Genomic DNA, 21,435 nt, shown 5'->3' on the forward strand with positions numbered 1-21,435 from the left:
TTTTTTCGACGAAGAATATTTGTGAAATATTTCTTCAAACTTATTATGATTAAAATGCAAAAAAAATATTCTGGCAAATCTAGAAAATCTGTAGAATCTAATTTCAATCTTATTTCAAAGTCTTTTGAATTTCTTTTAAAATTTTTGTTCTGGAAAATCTAGAAGAAATAATGATTTGTCTTTGTTAGAAATATAGCTGGGTCCAATTTGTTATATATTCTAACAAAGTGCAGATTGGATTTTAACCTATTTAAAACATGTCATCAAAATTCTAAAATAAATCTTAATCAGGAAAAATTACTAATGATGTTCCATAAATTATTTTTTTCAGTTTTTCAAAAAGATTCGAATCAGCTAGTTTTTCTCTCCTTTTTTTCGTTTGAATTTTGAATTTTAAAGAGTCGAAATTGAAGATAAACTATGTTTCAAAATTTAATTGTCATTTTTTTCGTGTTTTCTCCTCTTTTAAACCGTTCAATTAAGTGTAAATATCATTAATTATTAATAATAACATAGAGTTAAAGGTAAATTGAGCGAATTGGCTATTTTTGGCAATTTAGTTAAGTGTGTATCAAACTGGTAGGCCTTCGCATTACCCAAGAAGTAGCTCTTGGTTTCAAAAAGGTTGGTGACCCCTGACCTACACTAAAATGTCTATGGGAACGGAGGACACAGTGGACCGCTTGATTGAGGATTTGTGTGTCCAAACTGGACTGGAATAGAGTTTGGAAGCCAACAAATATGTAGTTCTCACATCCTGCTGACAATGAACTAGTCTTCCAAGTTTGAAGGTTGCACTGTCTGCATTTACTTCTTACCTCCAGGGTGTCATGTTGCATCCTCCCTCTCCCCGTGGCTGCGGCGACGGATTGGGCGGGCACGGCGGTGTCTCCGCCCCCCTCGTGGGCGGGGGAGGAGAGTGGCGATCCTCTGCAGCCGGACTCACCTGCAAAAACCCGGTCCACGGGCGAGGACGTCTTTCTGCAGCATCAAGGCTGGAACGCAGTTGACCTGAAGCGGAACACCAAGATCATGTAAGTGTTTACTATAAAACGGTGACATGATTGCAATTTTTGTCAGGGTTTCAAAAGTTGCATCACAAAGGAAGCACTTTTTTGTTTGTTTGCATTGCTTATGGAAAAACTAAACCTCACAAAAAATGTGAGCATTTTGTAAGAGTTAGCGACTTTGTGTGGATTGTTTAGCCTTAGTGGAGGTCCTGCCATTCCGCTTCAATGGGGTTGTCCCTAAAACCTTAGTCATGCGTGGCAAATTATGCAAATTAGAATTGCCATTGTTGAATAGATGAAATGTCCGATCTCCGTTCTTTTCTCATCTGAAAAGCACAGAAACATTTCTGACATTTTCTGGTACAAAAAGAACAGAACGGTGATGATATTACAGACAGATTTGGTTTTGTAAAGGTCAGGGGTGTCCAAACTTTTTCCACTGAGGGCCGCACAAGGAAAAATTCAAGCATGTGGGGGCCATTTTGATATTTTTCATTTTCAAACCATAACAAAATATATGCATTTTTTATTTATTTTACCTTTAGGGGTCCCGGGGACCATAAAGGGTCTCAGTCATTAAAATGTTAAAAATAAGTCAGATTATTATTTTTTAAAAATGATTTAACGTTTACAGTAGGGCTGCAACTAACGATTAATTTGATAATCGATTAATCTGTCGATTGTTACTTCGATTAATCGATTGATAATCGGATAAAAGAGACAAACTACATTTCTATCCTATCCAGTATTTTATTGAAAAAAAACAGCATACTGGCACCATACTTATTTTGATTATTGTTTCTCAGCTGTTTGTAAATGTTGCAGTTTATAAATAAAGGTTTATTTAAAAAAAAAAAATTTTTTTTTTTTTTTTTTTACATTTAAATTTTTTTTTTTAAAAAGCCTCTGCGCATGCGCATAGCATAGATCCAGCGAATCGATGACTAAATTAATCGGCAACTATTTCTATAATCGATTTTAATCGATTTAATTGATTAGTTGTTGCAGCCCTAGTTTACAGTAAATCTCTATATCAACTTCAAGTTGATATAAAGTAATACAATTTAAAAAAAAATGTTTTATGGCTTTTCTGTCAAAAACAACTTAGTTTTTTTTTATAGTAAAACTGAAATATACAGTATTAAGTAATTAGAGCCCTAAAAGATCAATAATGCAGGACACCATTGATTTTAATTATTTCATATTTTTGAGTAATCACAGTGAAAAGATAAATAAAAAATCACTAAATATACACTACCGTTCAAAAGTTTGGGGTCACCCAAACAATTTAGTGGAATAGCCTTCATTTCTAAGAACAAGAATAGACTGTCGAGTTTCAGATGAAAGTTCTCTTTTTCTGGCCATTTTGAGCATTTAATTGACCCCACAAATGTGATGCTCCAGAAACTCAATCTGCTCAAAGGAAGGTCAGTTTTGTAGCTTCTGTAACGAGCTAAACTGTTTTCAGATGTGTGAACATGATTGCACAAGGGTTTTCTAATCATCAATTAGCCTTCTGAGCCAATGAGCAAACACATTGTAGCATTAGAACACTGGAGTGATAGTTGCTGGAAATGGGCCTCTATACACCTATGTAGATATTGCACCAAAAACCAGACATTTGCAGCCAGAATAGTCATTTACCACATTAGCAATGTATAGAGTGTATTTCTTTAAAGTTAAGACTAGTTTAAAGTTATCTTCATTGAAAAGTACAGTGCTTTTCCTTCAAAAATAAGGACATTTCAATGTGACCCCAAACTTTTGAACGGTAGTGTATTTGGGATCCAAAAGGTGCCCCACTCATAAAGTGATACATTTTTATCAGGTTTTTCCTTTTACTTTCAACACTTAAGTTACGAGATCAACTTCAGATATATCTGTCGATTTTATGCTGGAACTATTATTTTGTTTGTTTTATGCGCTTTTGTCAAAGAAAACTTTCATGTTTTTATATGGCTACTACACAATATATGCAATATTTACCACACAAAACATTTTAAAGTGAAATATTTGAAGTAATTGGAGCCCTGAAAATAATTCATTATAACATGGATTTTTTTGTCATTATTTTTTGTTTTTGAGCAATGGCAAAAAAAAGAAAAATGAAGAAAGACAAAAGAAAAAAAAAACAGCCTGCATGGCAGCTTTTGTGTCAACATTGCAACTTTTTCTCGTTAGATTTCACCTCATTACACTTTTTTTAATGCTCTTTTTTATTTTTACAATAGTATTTCCAGAATGTGTGGCGGGCCGGTAAACAATTAGCTGCGGGCCGCAAATGGCCCCCGGGCCGCACTTTGGACACCCCTGACTTAGGTCAAATGAAAAGCATAGTTCCAAATGTATTTTCTAATCTTGAAAATAAATAAAAACAATTTTTATTGGCAAATAAAAGTCATTGTAATACATGGAGATAGAGTTTTTTCACAACACTGTAATGACAGAACAGCCACATTTTCTTTGCCCGTTTTTCTAATGGACATGCACTTACCGTAATTTCCTGACTATAAGCCGCTACTTTTTCCCCTCGTTCTGGTCCCTGCGGCTTATACAACGGTGCGGCTTATTTACGGCCTGTTCTTCTCCGACACCGACGAAGAGGATTTCGGTGGTTTTAGTACGCAGGAGGAAGACGATGACACAATGATCAAAGACTGACTTTTCATATACCGGTAGGCTGGTTATTTTGATAACGTACAGGCGAGCACTTTGTATTACTTTGCACCGTTGTATTATTTGTACTCTGCACGAATGCTGTTCGCCATGTCAAAGACGTGAAAGTTTGATTGAATGATTGAAAGATTTATTCTTAATAAATGGGACGCTTTGCGTTCCCAAACAGTCATTTCTGTCCCGACAATCCCCTCCGTGGTAGCAGGAACCCCTATATACTACGCTAATTACACATCAAAACCCTGCGGCTTATAGTCGGGTGCGGCTTATATATGGAGCAATCTGTATTTTCCCCTAAATTTAGCTGGTGCGGCTTATAGTCAGGTGTGGCTTATAGTCCGGAAATTACGGTATACGTCAAATAAAAGCTACATACCGTATTTTTCGGACTATAAGTCACAGTTTTTTTCATAGTTTGGCCGGGGGTGCGACTTATACTCAGGACAACTTATGTGTGAAATTATGAACACATTACCGTAAAATATCAAATAATATTATTTATCTCATTCACGTAAGAGACTAGACGTATAAGATTTCATGGGATTTAGCGATTAGGAGTGACAGATTGTTTGGTAAACGTATAGCATGTTCTATATGTTATAGTTATTTGAATGACTCTTACCATAATATGTTACGTTAACATACCAGGCACGTTCTCAGTTGGTTATTTATGCCTCATATAACGTACACTTATTCAGCCTGTTGTTCACTATTCTTTATTTATTTGAAATTGCCTTTCAAATGTCTATAATTGGTGTTGGCTTTTATCAAATACATTTCCCCAAAAAATGCGATTTATACTCCAGTGCGACTTGTATATGTTTTTTTTCCTTCTTTATTATGCATTTTCGGCCGGAGCGACTTATACTCCGGAGCGACTTATACTCCGAAAAATACGGTACTGTATCTACAATTTCTTCTTATTAGTCTAAAAAACAACATTGTTTATTATTGTCCACACATGCTTTTCCCAAGACGCCAACGTTTGTGTAATTTTTATTATAGGATGAATGTCATTCAGTTGGAAACAACCCGAAGACTTTACCCAGATCATTTAGAATTGTACACAACATGGAGTTTCATAATAATGCATACTTACCAACCTTGAGACCTTCGAATTCGGGAGATTGGGGGGGGTGTTTGGTGGTAGCGGGGGTGTATATTGTAGCCCGGAAGAGTTAAGGATGCAAGGGATTCTGGGTATTTGTTCTGTTGTGTTTATGTTGTGTTACGGTGCGGATGTTCTCCTGAAATGTGTTTGTCATTCTTGTTTGGTGTGGGTTCACAGTGTGGCGCATATTTGTAGCAGTGATAAAGTTGTTTATACGGGCACCCTCAGTGTGACCTGTATGGCTGTTGACCAAGTATGTCTTGCGGTCACTTTCGTATGTATGCAGAAGCCGCATACAACATGTGACTGGGCCGGCACGCTGTTTGTATGGTGAAAAAGCGGACTCGTGGACAGGTTGTAGAGGAAGCTAAAGGCAGTGTCATCGTGGCACACCCTCAATATTGTTGTCCGGGTGAAATTCGGGGAAGCTAAAGGCAGTGTCATCGTGGCACGCCCTCAATATTGTTGTCCGGGTGAAATTCGGGGAAGCTAAAGGCAGTGTCATCGTGGCACGCCCTCAATATTGTTGTCCGGGTGAAATTCGGGAGAATGGATGCCCGGACATTTTGATGCACGGATATTTTCGGGAGGGGCACTGAAATCGGGAGGGTTGGCAAGTATGTAATAATGTCCGGAATAAAAATCGTCTTCAAGTGTGACAAACAACGGCACAGGTGACCGTTTAAGTCTCTTTCCACGTTCTTGTGTTGCTGTCTGGTCTGAAGATACTCACGCAATGAATACTCGTCCACTAGAACTCGGCTCAGCCTTAACTTAGACAAGGAATGAATCATTTTGGCCTGTGGCAAGTGTGCACTTTCAAGTCAAACCAACCAGACTGGTGTAAACCTTACCTTACAATACCTTATACAATATCTTACTAAAACTTACTTCCCTTACAATAATTGACTTACCTTACAATGCTTCACTTACCTTACAATACCTTTTACAATATCTTACTATTACTTACTTCCCTTACAATAATTGACTTACCTTACAACGCTTCACTTACCTTACAATACCTTGTACAATATCTAACTATAACTTACTTACCTTACAATAATTGACTTACCTTACAACGCTTCACTTACCTTACAATACCTTGTACAATATCTAACTATAACTTACTTCCCTTACAATGCCTCACAATACCTTACAGTATCTTAATTACCTTACTTACCTTACAATACCTTAGTTGTACACTATAATACTTTACTTAACTTACATTATCTTACTTACCTCACAATACCTTACTGACTGTGCCTTACTTACCTTACAATATCTTACAGTACCTTACTTACAACATACAATATTTATTTACCTTACAATATCTTAGAGTACCTTACTTATAACTCACAATACGTATTTACCTTAAAATGTCTTACAGTACTTTACTTACCTTACAATATCTTAAAGTACCTTACTTATAACTTGCAATACTTATTTACCTTAAAATATCTTACAGTACTTTACTTACCTTACGATATCTAAATGTGCCTTACTTATAACTTACAGTATCTTACTTATGTCTTACAATAATTTACCTTACAATATCTTAAAGTACCTTACTTATAATTTGCAATACTTATTTACCTTAAAATATCTTACAGTACTTTACTTACCTTACGATATCTAAATGTGCCTTACTTATAACTTACAGTACCTTACTTATGTCTTACAATACTTACTTTTAAACCACAATACTTATTTACCTGAAAATATCTTACAGTGCCTGACAATACTTTACTTGCCTTACAATACCTTACAGTACTGTTTCTTAACCAACTAAAGGGCCAACAAAAAATATCTATTTCTCAGTTGTAATACACTTTTCCACCACTTGTGGCAGCAATGACATTATCAAACAAACAGAAGAAGTCTAATGCATAAGGAAGTTTTTTTAAGCGCAAAAACTATGACTAAAGTGGTGGAGCTGTATTTTAATTTGCACTTTAATTTCATTGAGAGTTTTTTTAAAGAACATATTCATTATTAGCTGTTGGGCTGTTTCTAGTTTTATATTTTATTTATTTTTATTATAATTTATTATTATTATTACTATTTATTTCATTTTTTTTAACACTGTGGCACTTTGAGGTTGTTTGCTCAACGTAAAGTGCTTTTTACAAATAAAATCTATTATTATTATTATTATTAATTTAGTTTATTCATTTTAGCACAACATAATTGTATCTAAATGTATTGTTTGTCCCTCCCTGCTTATCAAGTATACTTGATTACTACTAGAGGTGTCCGATAATATCGGACTGCCGATAATATCGGACTGCCGATATTATCGTCCGATGAATGCTTTAAAATGTCATATCGGAAATTATTGGTATCGGTTTCAAAATTATCGGTATCCGTTTCAAAAAATAAAATGTATGACTTTTTAAAAACGCCGCTGTGTACACGGACGTAGGGAGAAGTACAGAGCGCCAATAAACCTTAAAGGCACTGCCTTTGCGTGCCAGCCCAGTCACATAATATCTACGGCTTTTCACACACACAAGTGAATGCAAGGCATACTTGGTCAACAGCCATACAGGTCACACTGAGGGTGACCGTATAAACAAGTTTAACACTGTTACAAATATGCGCCACACTGTGAACCCACACCAAACAAGAATGAAAAAACACATTTCGGGAGAACATCCGCACCGTAACACAACATAAACACAACAGAACAAATACCCAGAACCCCTTGCAGCACTAACTCTTCGCTACCCCCCAACCCTGCCCACCTCAACCTCCTCATGCTCTCTCAGGGAGAGCATGTCCCAAATTCCAAGCTGCTGTTTTGAGGCATGTTAAGAAAAAATAATGCACTTTGTGACTTCAATAATAAATATGGCAGTGCCATTTTTGGCATTTTTTTTTCCATAACTTGAGTTGATTTATTTTGGAAAACCTTGTTACATTGTTTAATGCATCCAGCGGGGCATCACAACAAAATTAGGCAAAATAATGTGTTAATTCCATGACTGTATATATCGATATCGGTAATTAAGAGTTGGACAATATCAGAATATCGGCAAAAAAGCCATTATCGGACATCTCTAATTAGTACTTATTTTTCTAATTAGCCTGACCTAAGCCTAAGGTTTATGTGGTAAATAAATCATCTTTGTGATGAACACATGCTTTCATATCATTTTAACACGGTTGTAAACTGTAAGTAATTTAGATTATTGAATATGATTAAAATCAAGAGTCGGACTGAGAATTCAGTGTTAATATTCGAGTGGGCCCCGGGCCCCTCTGTAGTGGAAAGGTTAAGAACCCCTGCCTTACAGTGTACTATATTTCTTACCTTACAGCGGTACAGGATGGCCTCGACGCTCTCTGTGCGCAGCTACTCTGTTCGCCAGCCGTCCTTCTCCAGCATGTCAGTGAGGGACGGCGGGCGCAGCAGCGTCCGCTCCAAAGCCCGCGTCCCCTCCCTGTCCACCGCCGGCTCCCTGTCGCTGTCCCGCTCCGTCTCGGTGGGCAACGGTCTCAACCTGCTGGGCACGGCGGGCCTCTCGCTCAACGGCCGGACGCTGGCCGCCAGCGAGAAGGAGACCATGCAGTGCCTCAACGACCGGCTGGCCAACTACCTGGACAAGGTGCGCTCGCTGGAGAGGTCCAACGCCGAGCTGGAGGTCAAGATCAAGCAGCTGATGATGGAGAAGGCGCCCAAAGGCCACGACATCGAGGGCATGATGGCGCAGGCCCACGCCATCGGGCAGGAGGTGAGTGTGGTGACACCATTAAGACTCCAATCTGTTCATAAAAACAAGTCCTATTAATACCACTATTCTACAAAAGCATGTAGCCATGCCAGGGTCTCTGTTAGAACCCGGTCGGAAAAAAAATTAGCATAAACAGCACCTGGTTAAAACTCGACTATGCAAAGCGAAATTTATCAACAACACCCAAAAACACCGGTTTCGTTGGGCCTGAGCTCATCTAAGATGGACTGATGCAAAGTGGAAAAGTGTTCTGTGGTCTGACGAGTCCACATTTCAGAATGTTTTTGGAAACTGTGGATGTCGTGTCCTCCGGACCAAAAAGGAAACGAACCATCCGGACTGAATGCCCGTGACCTTCGATCCCTCAGGCGGTACTGCATCAAAAAGCGACACAAGTGTGTAAAGGATATCACCACATGGGCTCAGGAACACTTCAGAAACCCACTGTCAGTAACTACAGTTGGTCGCTACATCTGTAAGTGCAAGTTAAAAACTTTACTATGCAAGGCGAAAGCCATTTATCAACAACACCCAGAAACACCGCCGACTTCGCTGGGCCCGAGCTCATCTAAGATGCAAGGTGGAAAAGTGTTCTGTGGTCTGACGAGTCCACATTTCAGAATGTTTTTGGAAACTGTGGACGTTGTGTCCTCCGGACCAAAGAAGAGAAGAACCATCTGGATTGTTCGAGGCGCAAAGTTGAAAAGCCAGCATGTGTGATGGTATGGGGGTGTATTAGTGCCCAAGACATGGGTAACTTACACATCTGTGAAGGCGCCATTAATGCTGAAAGGTACATACAGGTTTTGGAGCGACATATGTTGCCATCCAAGCAACGTCTTTTTCATGGACGCCCCTGCTTATTTCAGCAAGACAATGCCAAGCCACGTGTTACATCAACGTGGCTTCATAGTAAAAGAGTGCGGGTACTAGACTGGCCTGCCTGTAGTGCAGACCTGTCTCCCATTGAAAATGTGTGGCGCATTATGAAGCCTAAAATAGCACAACGGAGACCCCCGGACTGTTGAACAACTTAAGCTGTACATCAAGCAAGAATGGGAAAGAATTCCACCTGAGAAGCTTCAAAAATGTCTCTCCTCAGTTCCCAAACGTTAACTGAGTGTTGTTAAAAGGAAAGGCCATGTAACACAGCGGTAAAAATGCCCCTGTGACAATGTTTTTGCAATGTGTTGCTGCCATTAAATTCTAAGTTAATGATTATTTGCAAAAAAAAAATGTAGTTTCTTAGTTCGAACATTAAATATCTTGTCTTTGCAGTCTATTCAATTAAATATAAGTTGAAAAAGATTGACAAATTATTGTATTCTGTTTTGATTTACGAATTACACAACGTGCCAACTTCCCTGGTTTTGGGTTTTGTACGATTTGCAGTGTACAGGGGGTAGACAGAAGAGGAAGACTGTTGGGTTGCCCCATAAAGAGGTATAAAGGAAAGGTACACATGGGTGGAAGAGGAGGAGGAGAAAAAAAAAGCAACTCCCAAACTTACTCCTATTGGGGGGACTCAGTTTGAGACCAGGTAAAAACCTTGAGCAGCAATAATTATCCTGAGTGGTCAGCTTTATCTACCTTTAAAGTGTTGGTGTTGCTACTAAGCTACTGATGCGAAACTCAAACTGTTGTTTACAATCAACTCATCAGCGCTTTTAGTGCCAACTGAACAGTTTTCTTTTTTTCCCCGCGATAACATTGTTCCTGTTGCTGCTGTGTTGTGCAACATAGTCTATAACACAAGTGTCAAACTCAAGGCCCGGGGGCCAAATCTGGCCCGCGACATCATTTTATCTGGCCCGCAAACGAAATGATATGTGTCAATAAAGTACTTAATATTTTCTCACTAAATGTAATTGGGTTTTTTTCATTTTGACAGAAAAAATATATGTACTGCTTGAAATTTAAACTTTAATTGTATCTATTATTGCAACAAATACTACAGTATATTGTTATACTATCCAAACATGTTTTTGTCTAAAAAAAAAAAAAAAAAGAAAACAGCAAACTACCCATCAAATTAATAAAAATGACAATACATTTTACATTGTTCTTTACAGCATATTACTTACTGTAAATTGGAAAAAAAAAAGCTACCACTGTTTTTTTTTGAGCTGCCAGTTTTCGACTGTAAAATCTCCGGTTGTTGTTTTTAACGGTGTATTACTGTAAATGGGAAAAATGGTACTGTCAGGTTCAAACACAGATGACATCTATTAAACAAGACAAGAAGCAAGGAATTAAACAGAGACAGAATTAAATTTGGCTCAATTGAGGAGAAACGTCTGGGCTGTACTCTTACACAGTCTCCACCACGCTCTGACGAAAGATTGTACGCCTCCTCTTTTACTTGGACTTTCCCTGATTACATGGCAACAGCTGTTTCTAAGGGACGGGGGGTCGTAAACAGCCATCGCCTTTGTCACAAACAGTTCAAAGAAAAGGTCGTAAAACAGTTCAAAGAAGAGGTCGTAAAACAGTTCAAAGAAATGGACGCCTGGATGGGAGTCTGGTCCTGCTTCCTCTCCGCTTTGTAGTTCTCGGGTCAAGACAAAATATTTCTGTGGATTACAATACATAAAAGAAACAGAACACCTTCATGTTGCTTCCCATCCTACACAGTGGAGTTTTACAAGCCTTTTGATTGGTAGGATCAAAGACAGCTTTTGGTGTCTGCTCGCCGGGAACTCATGGCAACACAAAGTTTTGTGATAACTTCGATACAATTATTCTGACAGGCACATTTGTTTTTACGGTAGAATAAAAAAATAACTTGTACTGTTTTTTTCATTAACAATATCATGTTGTAAAAACATGTACATTTAACACAAAAATTCTGGCAACTAATCTGACAGCTTTTTCCGTGAACCCCGACACCCCACCCCAAAAAACAAAAAACAAAACAGTTGTACCGTATTTTTTGGACTATAAGTCACAGTTTTTTTCATAGTTTGGCCGGGGGTGCGACTTATCCTCAGGAGCGACTTATGTGTGAAATTATGAACACATTACCGTAAAATATCAAATAATATTATTTATCTCATTCACGTAAGAGACTAGACGTATAAGATTTCATGGGATTTAGCGATTAGGAGTGACAGATTGTTTGGTAAACGTATAGCATGTTCTATATGTTATAGTTATTTGAATGACTCTTACCATAATATGTTACGTTAACATACCAGGCACGTTCTCAGTTGGTTATTTATGCCTCATATAACGTACACTTATTCAGCCTGTTGTTCACTATTCTTTATTTATTTTAAATTGCCTTTCAAATGTCTATTCTTGGTGTTGCGTTTTATCAAATACATTTCCCCCAAAAAATGCGACTTACACTCCAGTGCGACTTATATATGTTTTTTTCCTTCTTTATTGTGCATTTTCGGCCGGTGCGACTTATACTCCGGAGCGACTTATACTCCGAAAAATACGGTACTGTTTTTCCATTCGCCTTCAAATTTAGTAAAAAAAACCCAAAAAAACACTATATTTTACAGTGAAATGTTGTAAATGTAAAGTTTTTACTTTAAAATCGACAGTCAACTAGGGCTGCAACAACTAATCGATTATAAAAATAGTTGGCGATTAATTTAGTCATCGATTCGTTGGATCTATGCTATGCGCAAGCGCGGAGGCAATTATTATTATTTATTTTTTTAAATTTTATTTTATTTTTTTATAAACCTTTATTTATAAACTGCAACATGTACAAACAGCTGAGAAACAATAATCAAAATAAGTATGGTGCCAGTATGCTGGGTTTTTTTCAATAAAATACTGGAAAGGATAGAAATGTAGTTTGTCTCTTTTATCCGATTATTAATCGATTAATCGAAGTAATAATCGACGGATTAATCGATTTTCATATTAATTGTTAGTTGCAGCCCTACAGTCTACTTAAAACAATTTATATAATTGATAATGAAATCCAGAGGCAAATTCATACATTATTCGCTGTTACAAGCGGCCATAACTGCCATGTGGCCCTCAATGAAAACCAGTTTGACATCCCTTCATCCAGATTTCCACCGCAAACCACCATGCTGTTCACATTTCAAGCGCCGATAAAACCTAACCGATTTGTTGCGTCCCTCAGGTGAGGAAGAGGAACCTGGAGAACGCACGTCTCATGCTGGAGATCGACAACGCCAGGCTGGCGGCCGACGACTTCAGGGTCAAGTGAGTGATGGCGTTTGCCTTCTCTGACCCGGCCTGGGAGCGTTCACACGGGAGCGCCAGACTGCCGAGCGGCGTTAATAAATTACTTTTCCGCCGGCCCGCGAAATGACGGCCGCATTCCCGAGGGCGCGCCTCCGGATGGGAGACGGGAGACGGGTGACAGGTGACGGACGGCGCAGATATAGGGGCTGAATTGACGCATTTCACAAAGCGTCGATGGTATGTTCGCTGCGCTGACGTGAAGGACGTAAGACACGGATTGAAGGTGATTTGTGGCGTTGGCAGCAAAGTGGCAAGTCCATCATAAACATTGCACTCTGTCAACTGTTTCAGCATGGCATCACCGGCAGCCATGTTTAGGCGACAACTCAACATACAAAGAACGCGTTTACCTACACCAGGGGTGCCCACACTTTTTCTGCAGATGAGCTACTTTTCAGTTGACCAAGTGGAGGGGATCTACCTCATTCATATACATCATTTATATTTATTTATTTATGAAAGAGACGTTTTTCTTAACAAGTTAAAGGTGTTTAATGATAACACAAGCATATTTAACACATATAGATTATTTTCTTTCATGAAAACAAGAATATAAGTTGGTGTTACCGACTTAAACAAGTTGAAAAACTTATTCGGGTATTACCATTTAGTGGTCAATTGTACGGAATATGTACTGTACTGTGCAATCTACTAATAAAAGTCTCAATCATTCAGTATTACCTGATTCTGATGACTTGCATTGATAGGAATCAGACAGTAGTAATGATAACGTCCACATTTTCAAATGGAGGAGAAAAAGCTATTCTCAGCTTTCTGAGACTCTTATTTTGTTAGCGCAGGCAGGATGAAGCAGGGGCCGTATTTATCGAGCTTCTTAGAATTACTCCTAAGAAGTCTTTTAAGAGTTGACTTAAGAGTAAATAAATTCTTCGCTGAAAGCTGCACTTAAAAGTTAATTATCAAGCGTCTTACTCACACTTTCAGCGAAGTGTAGGACTGAATCTTAAGTGTCACACTCAGAGCTGAATTACGACATTACAATGTGCCGTAAACAGAATTTTAGGTGACGTCATTTCTGTGTCCATAGAAATGACCAATCACGGAAGGGAATCCCTTGTCTAAGAATAAAGAAATATCTTAGAAATATTTAAGTGGACAATGGGAGTGTATATTTTGACAATAAACTACAAAATAATACAAAACAAACTAGTCCCCGCCCGCACTCACGCTACCGCTCCCTCCTCTCTTCTCTCGCCCACACACTCACTGACGTCACTCACCTCACATGCTGTCACCTATTAAAGGGCCACACACACACATACGCTACTCTCATAACATTTTCTTTCCAATTCATTAATTAGGCAACTAATTTGAAACTGGTGTGGGTGGCTCTATATATACTAGCCCACTGCAGCCACATGCAGAAATCAACAAGGATTAGAAAATTATTAAATCTGTGACAAAAATAATACCCGCTCTGTCTAAACGATACCGTTTGATCAGCTGCTCGTCATCAAACAAAGCCAGGACATCCTTCCGCTCCCTGAACGTGCGCGCACGTCTCTCTCGCCTCAGTGCCATCCCCCGCTGGCAACTCCTAACCACTTAAGACACCTCTGAAGGTCTCTTAAATATCGTGGAGAGTAGGAGTGATTCTTAGATTTAAGAAAGTTGATAAATAGCTTTTATTCTTAAGTTTGAGAGTAGGACTACATTTCGCAAATTCTCAGGACTTAAGTGTAAAATGGCACTCTAAGACGCTTGATAAATACGGCCCCAGGGCTTTTATTGTGAAGATAGGAACTGTGCAGTCGGTCTTTAGAGTTTTGACGGCACATTGCAAAAAGTCGGTCTTCAAAAAAAAGAAAAAAAATATACAAAAATGAGGGGTATTTTATTTGAACTAAGCAAAATTATCTGCCAATAGATCAAGAAAATGTGGCTTGTCAAGACTTTCCAAAACAAGTAAAATTAGCTAACTTCAATGAACCCAAAAACACCCTTAAAATAAGTATATTCTCACTAATAACAAGTGCACTTTTCTTGGTAGAAAATAAAAAAGAGACCTTTTTGCTCAATATGTTGAAAAATATTCTTAAATGAAGTAAACGCTAGTGCCATTATCTTGACATAATGATATGTGCCCGGCATTACATTTCTTCAAACCAGCAAACTTATACTAAAAACTAATTTATTGTTCTTAATGGAAAGGCAACAAGGCAAGCGCTTGTTACTCTCGGGGTCTCCTAGCCGCTCAGGCAAATCATATGGTCTAAAAATGCATTTTTCCATCGACAACATGACATCATCGCGCCAAGTGCGTGCTCTTTCAGTCAATTAGTGCGCATATATACAGCCCGGCCCCCGGCCAAAAAATTTTTAATTGTAATTTTGAAGAATTTATCTGAATGTGTATGAACCTTTTCTTTTCAAAATTGTGAGAAATGTCACATGTTAAATGTTTAAATATTAACTGTCAGTTTAGTGTACTGTGCCAACTGTACTACTATATGAGTATGTGTTTTTTATTGTTTCATTGGAAATAAAACAGCAAAGTCCATTTGGCTGTCATCTGTTTTAATTATGAGACACAATTGTGTCAGTTATGATTTTTTTTTTCATGCTTGAAGTAAGAAATTATTTCTTTAAAAAAAAGTAGTTTTATACTTGTGAGTGTTGATGACACAGCTTTGCAACAGTTGATATTCTAGTTTCAAGCATGTTTTACTCAATATAGGTCATCAAATCTCAGCAACAAGCTGTAATATCTTACTGAGATCATTTGGACCAAAACACTTAAAACAAGTAAAACACTCTCATAAAACCTGCTTAGTGAGAAGAATTATCTTATCAGACAGAAAATAAGCAAATATCACCCTTATTTGAGATATTTCATCTTACTTACATTTCAGTTTTTGCAGTGCAGGTACGGTCTGTTAAAAATAAAAAGTGTTTCTCGCCTTCCTGTCGGTCATTTTTTATTAATAATGATCTGGCAGCAGCCAGCATCATCTCACAAGACCCTCGGGTGCCGTGAATGTCAATCAAGGGACGTCTTGGGGAAGATTGATGATCGCTAATTTTTAAGTCTATTTTTTCAACGCCTGGCTGGCGATCGACTGACACACCCTCGGCCATCGACGTAATGGGCACCCCTGACCTACATGCTCTAACTCTGTTTTTCAACCACTGTGCCGTGGGAAATTATGTAATTTCACCTTATTAGCTGAGCTAGGCTCCAGCGCCCCCCACGACCCCGAAGGGAATAAGCGGTAGAAAATGGATGGATTGATGGATGGGCCCGAAAAAATATTTTACAAACCAATCATTATAAAGTGTCGTTGTTTGGAGCTCTGTCTATAGCACGGCAGATTAACCATTGAATACTTTTCCACATCTGTAGGTGGCAGTAGGTAGCCGAATGCTTTGTAGATGTCGGGAACATGTCGCGTTAGACGACAATGGTTTGTCGTGCCGCTAAGAAAAGACATTGAAACATACACTGCACAAACTGAAATCTAAGTAAGATTAAATACCTCAAATAAGGGTGATATTTGCTTATTTTCTGTCTGATAAGATAATTATTCTCACTAAGCAGATTTTATGTTAGAGTGTTTTACTTGTTTTAAGTGTTTTGGTCCTAAATGATCTCAGTAAGATATTACAGCTTGTTGCTGAGATTTGATGACCTATATTGAGTAAAACATGCTTGAAACTAGAATATCAACTGTTGCAAAGCTGTGTCATCAACACTCACAAGTATAAAACTACTTTTTTTAAATAATAATTTATTACTTCAAGCATGAACAAAAAGTCATGATTTTGACACAAATGTGTCTCATAATTAAAACAGATGACAACCAAATGGACTTTGCTGTTTTATTTTCAATGAAACAATAGAAAACACGTACTCATATAGTAGTACAGTTATGCCTGGTTCACACCAACGGCGCTTGCCGCGCTTTGAAGCGGCGAGCAAAGCGCCGTCATTTTTGTCAATTTTTCCACGAATATCCCGATCTCCGAAGTAATGTTATGCTTTGATACGCTCTGATACTCTCTGATACGCTCTGATACGAATTAGTTGCCGCTTTGTTACCGTTCCTCACGATTTGATCCCGCTTTGATACGCTTTAAATCACGCTTTGAGACGTTTTATTACGCTTTATTGAACTTTATTATGCTTTGATGCGACCATGACGCTTTAAATCAGGCTCTGACACGATTATCAAGCTCTGTTGTGCATTGTTACAACAAAAATAAGAAAAAGATGAGCAAAATGCTGTATACTGTTTTCCACACATTTTTTATATTCATTTATTTTTTCAATTTCTCTTTTTTTTCGTTATATTATGTTTTATATCTTCATTTCTTTTATTTCTTTGTCATCTTAATAAATATCGATCTTTCATTTCTTATGCTAGTTGACAATAAAAAAAGCCTTTTCTTTTATTTTTTATATTCATTTATTTTTTCAATTTCTCTTTTTTTTGTTATATTATGTTTTATATCTTCATTTCTTTTATTTCTTTGTCATCTTAATAAACATCGATCTTTCATTTCTTATGCTGGTTGACAATAAAAAAAGCCTTTTCTTTTATTTTTTATATTCATTTATTTTTTCAATTTCTCTTTTTTTTTGTTATATTATGTTTTATATCTTCATTTCTTTTATTTCTTTGTCATTTTAATAAATATATATCTTTCATTTCTCATGCTAGTTGACAATAAAAAAGCCTTTTCTTTTATTTTTTATATTCATTTATTTTTTCAATTTCTCTTTTTTTTTCATTATATTATGTTTTATAGCTTAATTTCTTTTATTTCTTTTTCATCTTAATAAATATCTATCTTTCATTTCTTATGCTAGTTGACAATGAAAAAAGCCTTTTCTTTTATTTTTTATATTCATTTATTTTTTCAATTTCTCTTTTTTTCCCGTTATATTATGTTTTATATCTTAATTTCTTTTATTTCTTTGTCATCTTAATAAATATCTATCTTTCATTTCTTATTCAAGTTGACAATAAAAAAAGGCATTTCTTTTAAACGTAACATATTCTCTTTATTATTAACATTTTCATACAGAAAAATTATAGACAGTAATGTCAAACTGCAACATCAAACAGCAGAAGTACAGAAACAATGATCATCATATAAAAAAGGAAATGATGCAAAAGAGAATGGATTTGTAATCCTGTGTTGGTTTTACATAAAGTTTCAATGTCACTAGTCAATATCACAGTCACTTCCTATTGCGCTTTGAACCAAGATCTGTTAAGCTTTCCTACGCTTTGAGTCAAGCTTTGCTGAGCTTTGTCAGGCTTTGTCACACTTTGATACGCTCTCGGCGCTTTATTCCATTCTTGACAGAGCGCAGAATTTTTTTAAACCGTTTAAAAATTTTTGGCGAACTTGCCGCATGTCCCGCTTCACTACAAGCTTTCTCACGATCCATTAGGACCCTCACGCTTTAATCAGGCTTTGTTACGCTTTAACGCCGCTTTGCATGCCGCTTTAAAGCGCCGTCAAAGCGCCGTTGGTGTGAACCTAGCATTAGCACTGTACAGTAAACTGACCGTTAATATTTAAACATTTAACATGTGGCCTTTCTAACAATTTTGAACAGAAATAGTTCATGCATATTCAGATAAATTCCTCAAAATGACAATTTAAAAAATTGTGGCCGGGGGCCAGGCTGTATATATGCGCACTAATTGACTGAAAGAGCACGCACTTGGCGCGATGATGTCATGTTATCCATGGAAAAATGCATTTTTAGACCATATGATTTGCCTGAGCGGCTAGGAGACCCCGAGAGTAACAAGCGATTGCCTTGTTGCCTTTCCATTAAAAACAATAAATTAGTTTTTAGTATAAGTTTGCTGGTTTCAAGAAATGTAATGCCGAGCGCATATCATTATGTCAAGATAATGGCACTAGCATTTACTTCATTTAAGAATATTTTTCAACATATTGAGCAAAAATGTCTTTTTTTTCTACCAAGAAAAGTGCACTTGTTATTAGTGAGAATATTCTTATTTTAAGGTATTTTTGGGTTCATTGAGGTTAGCTAATTTTACTTGTTTTGGAAAGTCTTGACAAGCCAAATTTTCTTGTTCTATTGGCAGATAATTCTGCTTAGTTCAAATAAAATACCCCTCATTTTAGTTTTTTTTTTCTTGCTTTTGAACACTGACTTTTTGCAGTGTAGGGATGGCTACGCAAAAAAACAAAAAAAACTGAACTGGCTACAAAGTAAACAAAAACAGAATCCTGGACGACAGCAAAGACTTGCAGCAAGTCGAACCGAAAGTACATGCGTAGATGACGTGACAATCAACAAGTCTTGATTGCTAACACAAAGCAGGTGTGGGGAATAGCGCTCAAAGGAAGGGGTGAAGCTTCTACAGGAAAACATCAACAAAACAGGAAAAGCCACCAAAATAACTGTCAATAAGGCCATGACAGTGAGACAAGAGATATTGTGATGGTTTCAATTCACAGTGAACAAGTGCGTCTGGTATTTGATGAGAACAACTTTATATTGGTATTGTAGGCAACTGAGTGTCATTTTTTTGTACCTTTTCTGCTGGTGGTGTGCCTTTAGATTTTTTTTCACTGAAAAAAAAAGTGCCTCGGCTCAAAATAGGTTGAAAAACACTGCTCTAAGTATATTTTTAAACTTCAGTCATCTTTTGGAGTGTAAAGAAAAAACACATCAATGAACAAATATATTCCACAAAGGAATTGCAACAGAACCAACGTTGTAAGAGCGGTAAGTAAGAAGATCAGCAGCATTTTAAAGCACACGCAGAGGTCCATAAAGCTGCTTGGTGCTGACTGCTCATCATTGTTCTAATAAAAAATAAATAGGAAGTTGCTTACAGCCACAGCTATTAAAGCCAATGTTTTTGACCTGCCATCACCAGCACTTCTTTGCACCCAGCCACTATAGTTACCTACAGAAACTATTTGGGTGTGTTTTGATTGACCAAAAAAAACAACAACGTGTATTATTGTTTTTTTGGTGGCTCCAGGTGGGAGGCGGAGGCCACTTTGTGTCAGTCCGTGGAAAGAGACTGCCAGGCTCTGAGGCGAGCCAAGTCCGACCACGACCAGATCATCGCCACGCTGCGAGGAGACCTGGACAGCCTGAAGGAGGAGCTCTACTTCCTCAAGAAGAACCACGAGGAGGTGACGGTTAAATCTGTTTGGTTTGACAGTAAAGTGGTACTACTAACCACATCTCTATACTTGGCCTCATATTTTGGCCTTCCTGACACAACCATGGCCTGAAGTGAATAAATTAAACAAAAAAGTAAGTACACAGTAATTATGTAATTTAAAAAAAATAAATAAATACAGTTTATAATTATAATACAAAGCAAATAAATATAAAAATAGTTTTGAATGGTAATGAATAATAATAAGAATTTGATTGAATAATAATAATATCTACAATATACCATATAAATCCCCCTGTCTTTATACATTTGAACAGAGACTCCCCTAGCCAAATTAGGAGCCTATGCAGAATTGTATTTGGAAACATTTTTATTTTGGTATTAAACATTTTATTTATGTGAAAAAGTATCATACTTTTTAAATCAAACTTGAATTTTCTATATTGCATGTTTTGTACCAGCATTTCAGCAGGTACTACAGTGTTTCCCACACATTCATTTATTTGTGGCGGCCCGCCGCGAAAGAATTACGTGCGCCACAAATAGATTTTTATTTTTTTTATTTATCCAGCTTCTCAGGCAAATCATATAGTTGATGTAGATGCCCATATCGGCTGTTCAGATTTACTTTACAAAAGAGAAGTGTAGGATACTTCTCTTGTTGCCTTATTTGTATTTGACTTTATTAAATGTATTTATATTAGAAACACAACATGTGTATATAACAAAGGGTGCAAAGTCTGAAGGCAGTAGGAAACACATGGTTAAGTGTAGGGAGTAAAACTGATGGCAGTCTAAAGTTCAAGAATTTTGGAGCTCTTTGTTCAGTGGATCAGATGTTTGATGAAGCTCTGTGTCTATCTACCACCACTACTGTTTTCTGTTTATTTGTTACTGACTGTGGCAGGACACCTCTGCCTCTGTTTCACTTTATGTTGCTGGTAAATAATATGGTTGTAGTAGTAGGCTAAAGTTAAATTATTTAGTATGCACTAATTAAAGGGGCAGAGCTTTAAGAGACATTTTAGCTTTTAAATTTTATAAGATATATTTTTTGTAAGAACCACAATTAATAAATATATTTCAGTGAATAACTTATTGCTCAAATCTGTATATAAATATGTACATAAAGTGTTGTAATTATATTGTAAAATGGATGGATGGACGTTTAAAACAAAACTGTTATTATTAATTATTAAGTATACATTAATTGAGCCTTTTTAGAGAAAATCATATCACTGTAGTAAATTATGCAAATTACTCGATGATGTCATGGTGAACACGCCCATAACCACGCCCGTAGCCACGCCCCCACCGCCACAGGTATCTTGGCAGTTTATGGGAAACACTGTACTAGCAAATCTAATTTAATCTTTTTAGTTCCTTTTTTTAATGCCATTTAAAGCAAATTTAACGGCCATGTCCTACCGCAGATACTTATCACAGTTAGTCAAAAGCAAAAAGAATTTATTAATTTTTTTGTAGTGGTAGCAGCAGCTGCCAGTTGTGGTGGCGTCGGG

At 37.1% G+C, this 21,435-nt stretch overlaps 1 protein-coding gene across 1 annotated transcript in view; it reads left to right on the top strand.

Moving 5' to 3' along the window:
* The first annotated feature begins 901 nt into the window (after positions 1-901).
* Positions 902-21,435, top strand: part of LOC133632566 (keratin, type I cytoskeletal 18-like) — a 34,613-nt gene continuing 14,079 nt past the window's right edge. Inside the window, exons 1-4 of the mRNA XM_062025038.1 lie at positions 902-1,034; positions 8,118-8,531; positions 12,643-12,725; positions 19,769-19,925. Of these exons, the coding sequence (XP_061881022.1) occupies positions 8,127-8,531; positions 12,643-12,725; positions 19,769-19,925 (645 nt within the window). The 5' untranslated portion in view covers positions 902-1,034; positions 8,118-8,126. The remainder of the gene's footprint in view (positions 1,035-8,117; positions 8,532-12,642; positions 12,726-19,768; positions 19,926-21,435) is intronic.

The sequence above is a fragment of the Entelurus aequoreus genome, linkage group LG17 (genome assembly GCF_033978785.1).
Source record: "Entelurus aequoreus isolate RoL-2023_Sb linkage group LG17, RoL_Eaeq_v1.1, whole genome shotgun sequence".
In the NCBI taxonomy this organism is placed as follows: domain Eukaryota; kingdom Metazoa; phylum Chordata; class Actinopteri; order Syngnathiformes; family Syngnathidae; genus Entelurus; species Entelurus aequoreus.